Genomic DNA, 18002 nt, shown 5'->3' on the forward strand with positions numbered 1-18002 from the left:
GTAGTCCAAGCATCACTTTTCAGACACTGTTGCATGTGCAAATTAGCCCTAAAGCCTTGTACACATGAGACTATCGGACGACTGATCGTCTGTCTTCTTTTTTTTAAATTTTTTTCTTTCTCGAACATCACGGGACACAGAGCCACAGTAATTACTGATGGGTTATATAGGTATCACTGGTGATTGGACACTGGCACACCCTATCAGGAAGTTCAACCCCCTATATAATCCCTCCCCCTTGCAGGGATACCTCAGTTTTTACGCCAGTGTCTTAGGTGATGGACGTGTAAAGATGTCCTGTGCTGAGCTCCAAAGGGAATATCCTAAGATCCTATACTGGGGCAAGCCAGGCGAACCGGATCCATTCAAAGTGTCTTTTCATGGCCGAATTGAATGGTACCCGGGCCTCGTGTCCGAAGAAACGAGGTTTTACCCGTAATGCTTCTCTTTTTAGAGAGCTGGACCCCGCAGATCAGAAAATGGCTTTAAACTTCCTAATTTCTGGCGAGGTGCTTTACGGTCCCAGAACTGTTGGATCCCCCTACTGATGGGGGCCCCAGTCTCTGACGGTTTTTTCAAACGGAGCCCACCGTGAGAGGTGAAGATTGGGTCTGTGTAAACAGCACCCTGCGGCTGGATAAGGTAAGAGGAGATTCCACAGAATTTTTGAGTTCTAGTGGCTTTTCTCTAAGGTAAATGCATGCTATGCCTATTGTGACCACCGGGGGCTGCCAAGAGCACAAACCTACACATGCTGACTCTGTCTCAGGTGTTGTAATCGCTGTTTATGTCCCAGCGTCTCAAGCAGGCTGCAAGCAGGTAAGGTGGAAAGGGGGATTTCTCATGTTTGAATGTTCCCCCCAGGCTAGAGAGGGGCCACAGGGGTCTAGAAAGTGGTTATACCACCTGGGCTCTGCAGCCTAATGGCCACCATCTCTCAAGATAGCCGTTCAGGCAGATCTTGTTACCAGCCTCCCTCCCCATCCCCAGCCTTTCTCCGAAAGCATGACAGGAGTCGGCAGCGCGGGAAGCTCTCGTTTTTTTCAAAACTCGAGGGGGGGGGGGGGCGGTAGAGGAGGGGACGGGATGTCAGCACAGAGTGCTTAGACTCCCACTCAGGCCAGCTGCAGGCTATTAAAGGCACTCTGTACAGGTGCACTCAGCCTTCTGAGAGACACAGAGCTGACGGTCGCATGTAAGGTGGGACACAGGCATTCTCCTAGGCAGCATTTACTGAAGTAACACCAGACTGAGCATTGGGTAGCAAGGCTTTTAGCCAGACTACATCGCTCAGCGGGCAGTGTTCATTTGTATACCTCACACTTTGTTGCTTTGCACTATGGGTAGAAGAGGTTCAAGCACCCCAGGAACCAGAGACACTAGGGGATCTCGTTCAGGTTCTGAGGGCCCCCTGTCGGCAGCATCCTCCCCCCCTAAAGATGGGCCAGGGACGGCTAGCCAGGGAGAGCCATCGGGGTCAGGGGCTACACCTGCTTCTGGCACTTCAGCCCCTGTATATATTACACAAGAGGTTTTTTCCTCAACCATTAATGGTCTAGAGGAAAGATTAATGGCCTTGATTACGTCTTCACTCAGTGGAAGAAAACGCACTAGGCTTTCCTCTGTGCCCCAAGACCCTCAGACAGAGGAGCTCTGGGATAAAGGAGATGAATCCCTTTCAGAGGATCGGGATGGGACAGATGATTCCTCTTCAGAGGATTCAGGTGGAGAGGGACCCTCTGCGACTTCCCAAGAGGAGAAAGTCTTAGTGCAGATCCTCACTGGATTGGTCCGCTCCACATTTAAGTTGCCCATACCTGAAACTGCTAAAGAATCCTCTTCTGCTTTGGGGTCACTGAAACCTTTCCAAGCAGCACATGTTTTTCCTGTTCATACTTTACTTGAAAAGCTTATTTATTCTGAGTGGGATCACCCAGACAAACGTTTTTTTCCGCCGAGAAAGTTTTCAACACTTTATCCGATGGAAGAAAAGTTTATTAAAATGTGGGGAATACCGGCTATTGATGCCGCCATTTCCTCCGTAAATAATAGCCTGACTTGTCCTGTAGACAATGCTCAGGGATCCTGTAGATAAAAGGATGGAATCCCTATTTAAGGATGTTTTCTCCTTAGCAGGATCAGTGGCCCAACCTGCAGTAGCAGCGATTGGAGTCTGTCAATACTTAAGAGACCATGTTAAGCAGGTCATCAAAGTATTACCTGAACAGCAGGCCCAGGGGTTTGCTAACCTTCCAGCGGCCTTATGCTTTGTGGTTGACGCCATTAGAGATTCTATCGTGCAAACCTCCCGTCTTTCACTGGGGTTGGTGCATATACGTAGAATCCTATGGTTGAAAAATTGGTCAGCCGAAGCACCATGTAAGAAGCTACTGGCTGGGTTTCCATTTCGTGGTGCAAGGTTGTTTGGAGAGGACTTGGATAACTATATCAAGAGAATCTCTTGTGGGAAAAGCACTCTCTTACCTGTCAAGAAGAAGAGTAAGCGTCCCTCTTTCAAACGGACTCTTTCCCCAGCGCCGGGGGCTTCAGCCTCCAGGCAGTCTCGACGGCCGCCTCCATCGGGGTCCAGAGACAAGAGTCAACCCCAGGGACAAAAGAAGTCCTGGGGAAAGAAGCCTACTAGGCAAAAAACTAAGACCTCTGCATGAGGGGGCGCCCCCGCTCACTCGAGTGGGGGGAAGACTGCGACAGTTCTCAGAGCTCTGGCACGAGGACTTCCAGGACAGATGGGTAGTCTCCACGGTAACCTTAGGGTACAAGCTGGAGTTTCAGGAATTCCCTTCTCCTCGGTTCCTCAGATCAAATGTTCCCAGAGACCCAGAGAAGAAGCAGTCATTCCTTCTAGCGTTAGAGCGACTTTTTTGTCGCAGGAGGTCATTATGATAGTGCCCGCAAAGGACCAGGGATTGGGCTTCTATTCCAACCTTTTTACGGTCCAAAAGCCAAATGGGGATGTCAGGTCCATTTTGGACTTAAGGGATCTGAACCGATTCCTAAGGATTCAATCCTTCCGCATGGAATCAATTCGAACAGTAGTTCCCACCCTGCAGGGAGGAGAATTTCTGGCATCAATAGACATCAGAGATGCATATCTGCATGTGTCCATTTTTCCTGCTCATCAGAAGTTTCTGCGCTTCGAGGTAGGAGGGCGCCATTTCCAGTTTGTGGCTCTGCCTTTCGGGATAGCCACTGCACCTCGAGTGTTCATAAAGATCTTGGCTCCTCCTCTGGCCAGATTAAGGGCTCAGGGTATAGCTGTCATAGCATACCTAGACGACCTGCTCTTGATAGACCGGTCGGTAGCCTCTTTGAATGGAAACTTGAGGACCACGGTCAGGTATCTAGAACACCTGGGTTGGATCCTCAACTTAGAAAAGTCTTTCCTAAAACCAGTAAGAAGACTGGAGTATTTAGGTCAGATTATAGATACAAGCCAGGAGAAAATATTTCTACCCCAGGCAAAGATCACTGCTTTGAGAGAGCTGATTCTGACAGTAAGGACCAAGAAGGGTCCCTCAGTCCGCCTTTGTATGAGGCTACTAGGGAAGATGGTGTCTTCATTCGAAGCAGTTCCCTATGCTCAGTTTCACTCAAGAATGCTGCAACACAGTATTCTGTCGACCTGGAACAAGAAGGTTCAGGCATTAGACTTTCCGATGCACCTGTCGCATGCGGTGCGTCAGAGCCTCAATTGGTGGCTCATACCCGAAAACCTGCAGAAGGGGAAATCCTTTCTACTGGTTACCTGGACGGTGGTAACAACAGATGCCAGTCTGTCAGGTTGGGGAGCAGTTCTGGAACAGGCTGCGGTCCAGGGGGTATGGTCCAAAACAGAGAGGACCTTACCCATCAACATTCTGGAGATCCGGGCGATACATCTAGCTCTAAAAGCCTGGACTATCAGGCTACAGGGTTGTCCGGTCAGGATCCAGTCCGACAATGCCACAGCAGTGGCTTATGTCAATCATCAGGGAGGCACCCGGAGCAGAGCTGCTCAAAAAGAGGTGAACCAGATCTTAGTCTGGGCAGAGATGCATGTGCCATGCATATCGGCAGTTTTCATCCCGGGAATAGAAAATTGGCAGGCGGACTATCTAAGTCGCCAGCAGTTACTTCCAGGGGAATGGTCTCTGCATCCCGACGTCTTTTGGGCCATATGCCAAAGATGGGGGGTTCCAGATGTAGATCTCTTTGCATCCCGATTCAACAAAAAGATAGATTTGTGGCAAGGACAAAAGATCCTCTTGCATGCGGGACGGATGCGTTGGTGATTCCGTGGCATCGGTTCTCACTGATTTACGCATTCCCGCCTATTCTGCTACTACCACGACTCCTTCGCAGGATCAGGCAGGAAGGAAGTCGGTACTTCTGGTGGCCCCCGCTTGGCCCAGAAGGACTTGGTATGCAGAAATAGTAAGGATGACGGTAGGTTCCCCGTGGACACTACCGGAAACGCCCAGACCTGTTATCTCAAGATCCAGTGTTCCATCCTGCCTTACAAACGCTAAATTTGACGGTTTGGCTATTGAGACCCACGTTCTGAAGAGTCGTGGGCTCTCAGGTCCTGTCATATCTACCTTGATTAATGCAAGGAAGCCAGCTTCCAGGATGATTTATCATAGAGTCTGGAAGGCTTATATAATCTGGTGTGAATCCAGAGGTTGGCATCCCAGGAAATATGTCATAGGTAGAATCCTTGATTTTCTACAGATGGGATTAGAGATGAAGCTGGCCTTGAGTACCATCAAGGGCCAGGTTTCTGCTTTATCAGTATTATTTCAGCGGCCACTTGCTTCACATTCTTTGGTCCGAAACTTTATGCAGGGGGTGATGCGTCTTAATCCTCCGGTTAAAGCTCCCCTAAACCCCTGGGACTTGAATTTGGTCCTGGCTGTGTTACAGAAACAGCCTTTTGAACCAATAAGTCAGATTCCTTTGGTCTTGTTGACAAGGAAATTAATTTTTCTGGTGGCCATCTCTTCTGCTAGAAGAGTATCAGAATTAGCAGCTCTTTCCTGTAAGGAGCCTTATTTGATTATACACAAGGGATAGAGTGGTACTACGCCCTCATCCTAGTTTTTTTACCGAAGGTGGTTTCTGATTTTCATTTAAACCAAGACGGATGTTTTGTTTGTGCTGCCAGAGGGTCCCAATAGAGGACAGGCAGCGTCAAAAAGCTACCATTTCTAAATGGATTCGACAGTTGATCCTTCAAGCTTACGGTTTGAAACAGAAGATTCCTCCGTTTCAGATCAGGGCACATTCCACAAGGGCTATTGGTGCTTCTTGGGCAGTGCATCACCGGGCCTCTATGGCTCAAATCTGCAAGGCCGCAACCTGGTCTTCAGTTCATACATTCACCAAATTCTATCAGGTGGATGTGAGAAGGCATGAGGATATCGCCTTTGGGCGTAGTGTGCTGCAGGCAGCGGTACAGGGTCCTCAGGTCTGATTGCACCCTACTTGGTCGTGGTTCCCCCCCCTCAGGTAGCATTGCTCTGGGACATCCCATCAGTAATTACTGTGGCTCTGTGTCCCGTGATGTTCGAGAAAGAAAATAGGATTTTTTAAAACAGCTTACCTGTAAAATCCTTTTCTTTCGAAGGACATCACGGGACACAGAGGTCCGCCCCTCTTCTAATACACTATATTGCTTGGCTACAAAACTGAGGTATCCCTGCAAGGGGGAAGGATTATATAGGGGGTTTAACTTCCTGATAGTGTGTGCCAGTGTCCAATCACCAGTGATACCTATATAACCCATCAGTAATTACTGTGGCTCTGTGTCCCGTGATGTCCTTCGAAAGAAAAGGATTTTACAGGTAAGCTGTTTTAAAAAATCCTATTTTTGCATGCTAATCTCCTTTTGAAAATGAAGAGGTTACTCAAAAATTCTCGTACGACAGAATACAACTTCGGAAGTGATATAATGTATTGTATTGAATTTGTATTGTATTTTCGGATGAAAACTGTACTGAGTAAAGGAGAATTGTTCGCTCTGGTATCGTACGAGAAAATCGTTCATGTTTGTCTTTTGGTATAATCTCGGATAAACTGTCGTGATCAGCTCCGGAAAGCTATGTACAAATGAGCTTATCATACAGTCGCTTCTAAAGCGGTATTTTTCGTCCGATTTTTCTGATCGTATGTACTAGACTTAAGGGTGCCTGACAACAGCTATTATAGCCGTTAGCAGTAATCACTGTGGATGGCTCAACCCCCCCCCCCGTAGAACACGATGGCTCTGCAGGAGGGATTCCCCCATCAACACTGACTGTGTCAATTGAGGTATCAAGCGATTTTTCTTTCCTGCAACACATGGTTGTTGGAGATAAAATCACTCCATCTATGGCTGGCTTTACACCCTGGGTGTTCACCAGATAGGATTCACTGAAAACTACAAGGTTGCTTTGCAATCGCCTGGTTGTGACTAGACCATTTTGGATGAGAGAATTTGGTGTCAGGGGACCGGATTGCAGGAGTCTGATGCTCTTCTGCCCTCTCTCTCAGCATTATTCTCCAGAGAAGCAGCTGCCAGAAATGGAAAGCAGCAGGCTAGTAGAAATGGCATAAAATGCCGATCATGTCATAAATTGAAAGCTTTGGACTCTGCACACAATGCCATGAGGCGTTCACATCTCTCAGATCACAGTTGTGAAATTAGCATACATTTTATAAGTGATAAATACTTGCATGTTGCTTCTCTTTTTGTGCAGAAGTTTATCGTGGATTGATCCACAGAAGGTGCTGTTTAGGCCTACCCTGCAAAGCAGTGGGGTGCGTTGTGTGTATTGTTTTGTATGTATGCTTTTATCTTGGTGATGTGGAGACTTTTTTTTTTAAAGACATTTGTTTTGCAAATTATTCAAGTACAAATACAAACAACAAAGTTCTTATAATAATAATTATTTGATCCCCTGCAGTTTTTGTAAGTTTGCCCACTTACAAAAAAAATGAAGGATCTATAATTTTTATCATAGGTGTATTTTAAATGATAGAGACAGAATATCGACCACAAATCCAGAAAAAACACAAAACAAATGTTATAAAGTGAGTTGCAGTTCAGTGAGTAAAAAAAATTATTTGATCCCCAAGCAAAACATGACTTTGTACTTTGTTGAGAAATCCTTGTTGGCAAGCACAGAGGTAAAACTTTTCTTACAGTTGGTTACCAGGTTTGCACACCTCTCAGGAGGAATTTTGTTCCACTCTTTACAGATCTTCTCTAAATCCTTAAGCTTTGGCTTGGCAACTCGGAGTTTCAGCTCCCTCCATAAATTTTCTATAGTATTAAGGTCTGGAGACTGGCTAGGCCAATCCATGACCTTAATGTGCTTCTTCTTGAGCCACTCCTTTTTGTTTCCTTGGCGGTATGTTTTGGGTTGTTGTCATGCTGAAAAACCCATTCATCTGTAGTGTTCTGGCTGAGGGAAGAAGGTTCTCATCTGAGATTTTACAATACGTGGCCTCGTCCATTGGCCCCTCAATGCGGCAAAGTCGGTCTGTACCTTTAGCAGAGAAACAGCCCCAAAGCATGTTTCCATCTCCGTTCTTGACTGTAGGGATGGTGTTCTTAGGGTCATACTCAGCATTTTTCTTCCTCCAAACACGGCAAGTCCGCCTCCTCAAGAAGGCACATGTACAGTCATGCCAATGAACATCTAAATGATTCAGAGAAGGATTGGGAGAAAGTGCTGTTGTCAGATGACACCAAAATTGAGCTCTTTGGCATTAACCCGATTCGCTGTGTTTTGTAAGAGAGAAAAATGGTGACTATGAACCCCAGAGCACCATCGCTACAGTCAAGCACAGGGGTGGAAACATGATGATTTGGGGCTGTTTCTCTGTTAAAGGTACAGGCTGACTTTGCTGCATTGAGGGGCCAATGGATGGAACCTTGTATTGTAAAATCTTGGATGAGAACCTTCTTTCCTCAGCCAGAACACTAAAGATGGGTCGTGGATGGGTCCTCTAGCATGATAATGACCCAAAACATACCACGAAGGCAACAAAGGAGTGGCTCAAGAAGAAGCAACAATAAGGTCATGGAGTGGCTTAGTCAGTCTCCAGACCTCCTATAGAAAATTTATGGAGGGAGCTCAAACTTTGGGTTGCCAAGAGACGACCAAGAAACCTTAAGGATTTAGAGAAGGTCTGTAAAGAGTGGACCAAAATTCCTACTAAGATGTGTGCAAACCTGGTCACCAACTACAAGAAATATCTTACCTCTGCTTGCCAACAAGGGTTTCTCCACCAAGTACGAAGTCATGTTTTTGCTTGGGGATCAAATACTTATTTTACTCACTGAACTGCAACTTTGGGTAATTTATAGCAATTGTTTTATGTGTTTTTTCTTTTCTGGATTTTTGGTTGATATTCTGTCTCTATCATTTAAAATACACCTATGATAAAAATTATAGACCCTTAATTTCTTTAAGTGGGCAGGCTTACAAAATCTGCAGGGGATCAAATAATTATTTTCCCCACTGTATGTTATGAAGCCCAGGTACATAAAACAAAGTCAGAGATATTATAAGTGTGTATAAAGAGATTTGGTTCAGGGACACAAAAATTTGTTTTATAGCTGACCAACTGCATCAGTTATCTGTTTCTGGCCATTTCCTACTCAACTGTGCAAAATACCAAATATTTGCTTCTTCGTAGCATACTTTAATAGCCATACGAGGTGTGACAATTTAATTCCCGAAAAGGGAGGAAAACCCACTTTTCATACAAGTTTTCTGTTTTTTTTTTTTTTTTTTTTTTCCTTCCAACAGATTTCCATAACATTTTCAGAATTTCCAAGTAACAATGTTGAATCACCATTGTTGTATTATGTTCTATGAACTTGTAAACTGTCCCCTCATGAACAAAAGAACACACCAGCATGAGTGTATGAGGGTTTGCACTGTGTCCACATTTGCATCCGTCCCTTGCGTTTTTGGCTGCCCACTTCTTGCGTTATAGTGGACCTCTACCTGTCCCTCCTTAAACCGCCTATGCCATTCAAAAACGCTTGATTTCTTCATGGAATGTTCAGCATAAGCCTGTTTGTAACAGAGCTAAAGTTTCACTCAAGCTTTTTGCCATTTTTCACGCACAATTTAATGTTAATCTGCTGCTCTAGATTCCTGTCACTCATTTTCCGCCAACAGCGCAATTCTCACACGTTATTTCTTCTGCTACTCCGTAAAGTCAACTGTTCTGCAGCCCGGGTGAGTGCAAGTTAGAACATGCTTGAGTGCGAATGGCTGTGAGATTCGCCTCCATAGTGCTACACCGTGGGCATTCCGGGAAATGAAATACGTTTTCACACCTTGTGTACTGCCAATATGCAGTAAACTGAGTTGGTGGAGAGACTGTCTGATCACTGACCTGCGCTCTGCATTTTTTCTTTTTGTTTAGTTGCAGCACGAGAAAGCAGAACTTGAGCAGCACCTGGAACAAGAGCAAGAGTTTCAGGTTAACAAACTAATGAAGAAAATCAGGAAACTGGAAAATGATACCATCTCCAAACAGCTAACACTAGAACAGGTAAAAAATATCCTTTAGGGTTTACTTTTCAAACACAGCAGTTTACCACATTACTTTTACGCCATATTAAAGAATATGAAAAGGCAAAAACCTATCCATTAAAAAGATTTTATACCTCTTTAAAATGGAAACCTTTCCTTTCAAAATGGGAAAAGAGTACAAAATGGAAATTGTGCTACCTATAAGAAAGTATATTAACCCAGCTGCTGCTGCAAGGTGTTCACAACATTGTGAAAACTAAAACAAAAATGTAACAGCAGTTGTAGAGCTATTTGACTAAAATAAAATCTGTGTGCACCAGTAAAAGATACAAATACTGTCCATATATTATAATAACTATAGGAGTAGAACTCCTATAACGTGCTCAGGGCTTGTAATATTCCTGATCAATGTGTGACTTGTGTACACTACATACAGTAAAGAAGCGAAGTTCTCATAGGTGTAGCCCAAGTTCAGGTAAACCCCCCCCCAACTATCACCACTCAACAGATGGTGTTGACCCTTTGTTTTAGCAAGCAAGTTAAATTTAAGCTCTGTATTACTCTTCAGGCACTGGTCCCGTTGTTTTTCTTTGGGTAAGCATTATAGTCTCATCCCCCACACAGAGAAGGTATTGGTCATGAAAAAGGAGAGAGGAGAAAATTTACATGGTAAAGTACCCTTTATTGAATAAAATCCAGCGTTTTTCCTGTCTTTTTATATTGTCAAGAGAGCCAAGCCACTTTTATACTGCTTTTATAGTTCCAAATTTCCCCATCAGGATGTCAGCCCGGGAATCAAAATCTTCATTGCAATTTTCCTGATGCGCATCAATTGTCCCTTAGGGGCCCCGCTCTCCGCCTAGGGTGGTGACAGCTTTCTATGGGGAGGTACCAGTTGCAATCTGTTTCTTTAAAGTGAGTTTGAGTACACAGTTTTTCATTTTTCTTATAAACAACCAAGTGTAAAAAAAATCATATTCCCAATTCCATCCTCCTGTTGTTTTTTTCTTTAGCAATTTGAGTCTTGGAGCCATTATTTCAACGTGTGTAAGGTTTTTTTTTTTTTTTTTTTGTTTACAGGTTTTAAAAATAATTTTAGGGCTGTAGATTACTTTAAAACCTCTGAACATTATATATTTTTTGAAAGGCACCCCAAAGAAGAAAATAGGGGCATTACCAATTTTTTGTTACTCAATAACGCATTTTGTGAAATACAAAATTGTGTGCCCCTGTAAAATGGCGACAAACTTCGGCACCCTATATTTTTTCATAGGTGACACTTTGAAACCCCCTACAGGTCATCAGTTTAGAGATGTCCATGAGGTATGGTGCTAGAACTATTGATCTTGCTCTGGCATGCACAGTGATGTAGAACATGTGTAGGGCATTTGCTGTTTTTATACGTAGGTGCACCAATGAATGCGTATATGTGAGAGTGTAGTAAGGCTTTACAATTTTATTTCCCTCTCAGAGAATGACCGCACCAGACCAGGAAGTAACGTCATACACATTGCTTCCTGATGCATTCGCAGGAAGGTGGACCCAGAGACTGGAACTTGTCTCCCACCGCCTTTGCTGGCGGCGCCTGCCCTGACTGCACCAGGCTTGTAGCTGGGACAACGGAGCCCGGTATACATGGTGGAAGGAGTCCACACATGCAGCGTTTGTGTAAATGATCAGACGGCTACAAAACAGCTTGTATCACTTCCACATGAAAGCTGACAGTTGGCTGTACAAGTGTGTGCACACTCCCAGCTGGTATAGCAGCCTAGAGTATGTTTAAAAACCACTCAAGTAATATGGATTCTTCCAAGGTTTCCACCAAGCCTTATTTAAATCTTTCAATCAATCCGTATTTTCAGTCTTGGTGCCACTGTCTTTTCAGAAAAGAAGTCTAAGGTGTTGGACTTTAGATTGAAATATGACCCAAATAAAAAAAATATTAAGTTCAACGCACACAGTGTTTAACCACTTCGCATCCAGGCCAATTCTGACACTTCGCTCCTACATGTCAAAAATCATAATTTCTTTGCTATAAAATTACATAGAACCCCCAAACGTTATATATGTTTTTTAGCAGAGACCCTAGAGAATACAATGGCGGTCATTGCAACTTTTTATCTTGCACGGTATTTGCGCAGCAATTTTTCAAACGCGTTTTTTTTTTTTTTTTTTTTTTTAAAAAACTGTTTCATGCTTTAAATAAAATCAAAACAGCAAAGTTAGCCAAATTTTTTTGCATAATATGAAAGAAAATATTGCTCTTGCTCTAACGTTTGCGGCGATGCCTCACATGTGTGGTTTGAACACCGTTTTCATATGTGGGCGGGACTTACGTATGCGTTCTGCATACGAGCTCACGGGGACAGGGGCGCTTTAAAAAAAAATTTTTATTGTTAATTTTACTTAATTTTTTATTTTGACACTTTTTAAAAAAAAAATGTTTTTGATCACTTTTATTCCTATTACAAGGAATGTAAACATCCCTTGTAATAGGAATATGACATGATCGGTCCTCTTTACAGTGAGATATGGGGTCAATAAGACCCCCACATCTCACCTCTAGGCTGGGAAGCCTAAAATTAAAAAAAAACAAAAATCGATCACCGCTTCCCAGCTGAGGTGGCGCAGTTTTTTTGAATGCAGAGGCCAAGCGTGATGTTATAACTTCGCGCCCGGCCTCCGAACGATCATAGAGACTCCGGCGGCCATCTGGTCAGCCGGAAACCTCTATGATCTACATCCGGCGCCGGCTGATCCGCTCTCCGACTCACCGATCGCTGAGGTGAGTCAGTAGAAGCACCGGGGGGGCGGGGCGTCCTCTTTCGCCGCCCGTAAGAACGATCAAGCGGCGGAACAGCCGCTATGATCATTCTCATGGTGTACGGAATCCCCGGCTGAAAATGCCAGTATCTGAATGATGTCTGTAGCCTCAGGCATCATTTAGATATAATCCCGGAAAGTCGAGGCCGTCATGTGTGGGCCTAAGGATATGAAGTGGTTAAAGGTTTGAGGGTTGAGAGATCAATCCACCTTTAATCCCAAGATGGGGGTAATGTTTTTAAATCTGTTGGAGCATGCCATAGAATGTATTACAGTAAATCCTGTTAATGGGACAGAGGAGTAGGCGTCAAATAATTGGAAAAGAAAAACATTGTTCTAAGACCAGCGGATAAAGCGGGGGAATTGTGGTTCTGAATAAAGCCGATTTATGATATATAATTAAATAGGCCGTTGAATGAATCAGAAACATATGATGTACTGTTGGGAGATCCAAGTAACAGGTGTAAAGGACAATTGAAAATACTGATATTAAAAAGGGCCCGAAAGAAGGTATACTGAACAAGAATGAAGCCAGAGCAAGAATGAGGCCCAGAGGCACCAAAATTACCAGTCACCTACCAGATGCCCAAGGTGCAATAAAACAAACACAATCCACCAGGAAGACCTATAATACGTGGAGTCAATTTGCTGTTTTTCAGGATAGGGGAATACATAGACCACTACTTTATAGCCTATGGTACAAAATTATCTGTCCTACTTATTGACATATTAAGAGACCTCTGTTAAAGATAAATGTGGAGTCGTACATGAATATAAGACAGGATGGTGCTCTAGATGCAGTAAGGTGGGCATTGCATAACCTGGCTTAAAAATTAAGCAAATACAGTTTATATTAGAATTTTTCTGGCACGATGTAGCATTGAGATGGGAGCAAAGTATGCTCCCAGTGTTGTCAACATCTTTATGAGCAAATGAGGAGGAGGAAATCTACGGGGAAGAAACTGATGCGCATCAGGGGAAATTTTGATTCCCTGATAGAGACATTTAGAAATAAGGGTCCTTTCACACTGGCATGTCTTTGAAGTAAAAAAGCAGAAGACAAATGCATGAAAAATGTATCCCTTTAAATCCTATGGAACTCTTCCAACCAGTGCCCCGCAGGTGCAGTGCGTTTTTTTAAAAAGTCCTGCATGCTGTTTTTTTTTTTTTTTTTGGTGCGCTTGGTTCTTCTTAAACCCCAATTTGTGTATAGAAAAGCCCCGCTTTTTAAGAAATTGGTTCACAATCTATCAGCCTCCCCGAAGAAGCTAACCATGTTTCTGTACCAAAACATTTTTTTAATTTTGTTTTTTGTGGTAGATACATTCCTTTTGTAGGATGGTCCAGCACAATGAAGGGAAAAGGAACATTTTAAATCTAGTACCACATGTAAATAATATGGGGGGGAAAAAAATCATTACTTGCAACAGTACTTGTGCAACCCCTAGGAAGTTGGGGGTACGAGAACATGCAAATATGTATGGTTTTTGTAAATATAGCATCTCCAAACATTTTAGACAATACCACAACAGGGATCCGAGGGTACTGTCTTTTTGTGATATTGATAAGACAGACAAACATTGGAGGGGTATGGATATGAAGAAAGCAGTATCCCAAAGTGAGACTCGCTGGATTTACAAGCTTGGGACATTGAGTCGTTTTGAACTGCTTTATTTCTAAAGGTGTGGTGTATAATTTTGTCAGGCTGAAACAACCAATCAGCATAATCGATTATAAGCAAATATGAAAATAGTTGTCAACTATTTTCATCGTTTAGCTGGTCAGCCGATTTCGATGGCCTGCATACAGAATGGATTATTTGTTTACATATTAGGAAATGCAGTGCAGCGCACATACTGCTCATTACACCATCCATACATGTCAGTAAATCCCTGAGAACATGTCAATGTGCAAGGAGCAATGCCTCATTGGACATGTAGTCTTGGGGAGGAGAAGTAAGTGAGTGATTCTAAAGGCAGTCTTTTTTTTTTTTTTTTTTTCTCCTTTGGTATAGGGGCACTCTATACTATACTTTATAGCTTACTGTAGGGGCACTCTGAAGGCAGGAGGAGCCAGAAGAGCTGGTGGGGTACCCCAGAAGAGGAGAATCGGGGCTGCTCTGTGCTAATGCCTTATACCTCTGAGCTGTGCAGCGAAGAAGCTGAAGTTGTCAGGTCATAGAGACTCCCAATGTCTTGCACTGTGCACAGCAGCTGGGAGACCTTCTAGAAAGGCTACAAAACACAGAAAAGAAAAAAAAACTGCTTTAGTAGCTTCAGTAAGTTGACCACTAGGTGGAGATATATATTGTACTTCTCTGCAAGTGCCTGCCATGGAAGCACAGAAGACTTGCTGTGCCACCCTCCCCTGCTAAACATTTCCTTCCTGGATTAATCCAGTGCTGTCCTTGGCTGCAGTCTTCTCTCTCCCTCATCACACACTGACACAGTCAAATCCAGTAGGATGGGAGTGGAGGGCCAAGCTGCACTGTATGTGGCAATAGACGCACACAGCCCACACGTCTACCCCATAGCAAACTGCTTGCTATGGGGGCAGATGGAGAAGAGGGATGGAATGCGCTGGTGGGGGGCCCCAGGATAGGAGGTTTGGCGCCACTCTGTGCAATACCCCTGCACAGAGCAGGCAAGTATACCATGTTTTGTTTTAATTGTTAAAAAATAGACTTTAGAACTGCTTTAAGATGCTTTTGTGTGCTGCAGTTTTACATCAGTGGTTTATTAGTAGTTTGTGTTGCTTGTTCGGTAGAACGTGCTTTCACATGTCCAACACAACTATTTTAGTAACAAGGGGCAGATTGCTGCAAGTGTGAACCTTTCAGTTGCACTGCAGTGACAAGCCTTCTGATGGGTAAGCTTGGACACATCAGGTAGTTTTGAAGCTTGTTACTGAGCCCTGCCCCACATTCCTATTGACCCATTGCAATGATTGGCAGCCTTACTGGTGAATATAAATAAGATGGCAAGCTTCAGCACTATTGGAACATGCATGCGCTTTTTACTTGCAGCAGTTTGCCTCTATTCCCCCAGTGATGGAATCTTTCCATAAATTGCTTGGATCTAATTATAAACATTAATGCTAAAAGAAAACATTTAATGTAACAAAGGTTTTAAGGTAAACCTTTCCTGTCATTGCGGACTTCCTGAAAATGCTAGTTGCCATGCTAATATTTAAATCTTCCACCTTGAATAAACATGCAACAACTGAAGCCAGAAAGTGCAAAAAGGGGTGGATTGCGTGACTCTAAAAGATTTGTCACCTCATCCCTTTACAGTAGTAGGAATAGTAGCAAAGGGTTTTTTGGGGATTATGACGGTGCCACATATACAAAAGGAACTTGCAAAATTGCTAAAAATATGTACATTTTATTACATAGAAACAGAACAGATAGGGTTCATAAAATAGGCAGAGTGAATATACAGACTGATTATACTGGCCAATGTATCCATATACATAAAATGGTCACTGATGAATATCACGTCCCTACATGTTTCGCCATTGATGGCTTCTTCAGGGCTAAATACAGATCATCAATTTTCAGAACGGCTCAGAGACCCAAAGAAGCACATACCAAGACAGTCCACAAATCGTGATGGAGGGGGTTCTGTGTGGCCACAGGGGGCATACAGGGGCCATGGAAGACTGCTATAGAAAGATGTTGGTACAGGGGCACCAGACAATAAAATCAAACGACAAATGTGAGGATATGACACCATGTGTGAACCACTGGTGCTGAGTGGCACATAGCGATGACTGCCCCTGACCTCTGAAGCCAGCCAACACCTCATCCATGACCCTGGATATATAAGCCTTTTGGACATTCAAGACGACTAGACAATTAAAGGAGTTGTAAAGTCTCATGGTTTTTCAACTTAATGCATTCTATGCATTAAGGTGAAAAACCTTCTGTGCTGCAGCTGCCCCCCAGAGCCCCCTTTTTCTTACCTGAACCCAATCGGTCCAGCAGCTCCAGCCTCTGTTTCGGGTCCGCATTCGATAGATTGATAGCAGCAAGAGCCGATGGCCCCTGCTGCTGTCAATCAAATCCAGTGATGTGGGAGCCGGGGGCAGGGGCCAAGTCCTGCTGTCTGTGTCAATAGATGCAGGACTCAAGCGTGCCCGCACGGTTGCCCCAATGGAAAGCGCCTCTCTGTGGGGGCACCCAATTTAGAGGAGGGGCCATGAGTGCTGCCGGGGGACCCCAGAAAAGGAGGATCGGGGCCGCTCTGTGCAAAACCCTTGCACAGAGCAGGTAAAATTAACATGTTTGTAAAGGTTTGTTTGTTTTGTTTTTTTTTTTTTTGTTTTTTTTTTTTTTTTTTTTAAATCACTTTCGGATAGGGAGGTCACCAATAGCAACCACCTTATTTCTCTTAGTACAGGTTTTCTTGGCTCAATGTTGAGAGCGTTTTCTGTATCTGTAGAATAGACTACTTGGCCAGTGTCTTAGGGGAGCAATAGTCTCTCGCATAACAACTGCTTACTCCTGTGAGGCATTGAAGCCTCTGGTGTTCAGTTCTGCAGCCAAAAGTAGACACAACAATCACTGAATCAATTTCAGCTATAGGTTATTTCTTACTATGACCTATTAAGTCACCAGGTCGCTACAACTTCTAAAGCATGTGAGACAAATATATTTTTCTTTATACACTACATAAGTGCAATATTTTGATTCAACTTCTGACAACATAAGATCGCCTATAGCAAGCACTTTAAAAAAAAAAAAAAAATCACAGGAATAAGTTCAGTTTTACCGATACAAAAACACAGATTTTGTCATTAGTGAAACTCCAGGAAAACGCTACATACACTGTTGAAATAAATATATATTTATATTTCCTCCTCCTGCAGCTGTCACTGAAATGACTCGTGTTGATGACCCAGGGGATTGTAGAGACACGTGTACTCCAAAACCAGACATTGCTCAGACCTAGCGATTGGCTTCTAGACTGGAACACTTGCTGGGGAGGTCTTCATCTGTTCCTTCATACCCAGCCATACTGGTTATTGTCACCCGCTGCAGGGGTGAAAGGAACAATGGGAGAGCACTGGTGGGGTGAGTTAAACAGGATCGGCATGGATCTTGCAAAGACACTGTCACTTTGCCCAGTATGGGTAAGGTGACAGTGTCTTTCTTTACTGCCTGCTAGTGGTTATTTGGCCAAGTGTTATTTTTCACATACCACTTGTAGTAAATACGGTCACTGCTACTCCTGAATTGTCTCCCTGTTTACTGGATGTAGGTAATGATAATTTCCTGTCCAATCAGGAATCTGGAGATGGAACAGTGACCTAGGATGCAGCGTTGCTGAACCAGTCCATAATTAAGGACTGTGTGTTTCACATGATTGGTTGCACAGAATTACATATACATTGACAGGTGTAACAGTAAGCACAGTTTTGAGTTTCAGCCGTTTCAGCAGTTTGGAGTTTTGGATTGAAATAATTTTCTATATTTTTATGAAAAGAATAGATTGTGTTTGAGAGATTTTCTCTTCAATTCCTACTCTGCCTGACACCCATCATTTGGACGAGAAGTCAGAGGGGAATCTTTCCAAATGGGACATGGACAAATAAAACCCTGAAGGCGGTTCCAACCCTTCTGCCCTCTGAATACTGTGTATA

General features: G+C 43.6%; 1 protein-coding gene across 1 annotated transcript in view; it reads left to right on the forward strand.

Annotated features, from left to right (window-relative positions):
• CCDC6 (coiled-coil domain containing 6) overlaps positions 1 to 18002 on the forward strand; it is a 77633-nt gene that overhangs the window by 35850 nt on the left and 23781 nt on the right. Inside the window, exon 3 of the mRNA XM_073596305.1 lies at positions 9427 to 9555. Within this exon, the coding sequence (XP_073452406.1) occupies positions 9427 to 9555 (129 nt within the window). The remainder of the gene's footprint in view (positions 1 to 9426; positions 9556 to 18002) is intronic.

The sequence above is a fragment of the Aquarana catesbeiana genome, linkage group LG08, assembly GCF_042186555.1.
Source record: "Aquarana catesbeiana isolate 2022-GZ linkage group LG08, ASM4218655v1, whole genome shotgun sequence".
In the NCBI taxonomy this organism is placed as follows: Eukaryota; Metazoa; Chordata; class Amphibia; order Anura; family Ranidae; genus Aquarana; species Aquarana catesbeiana.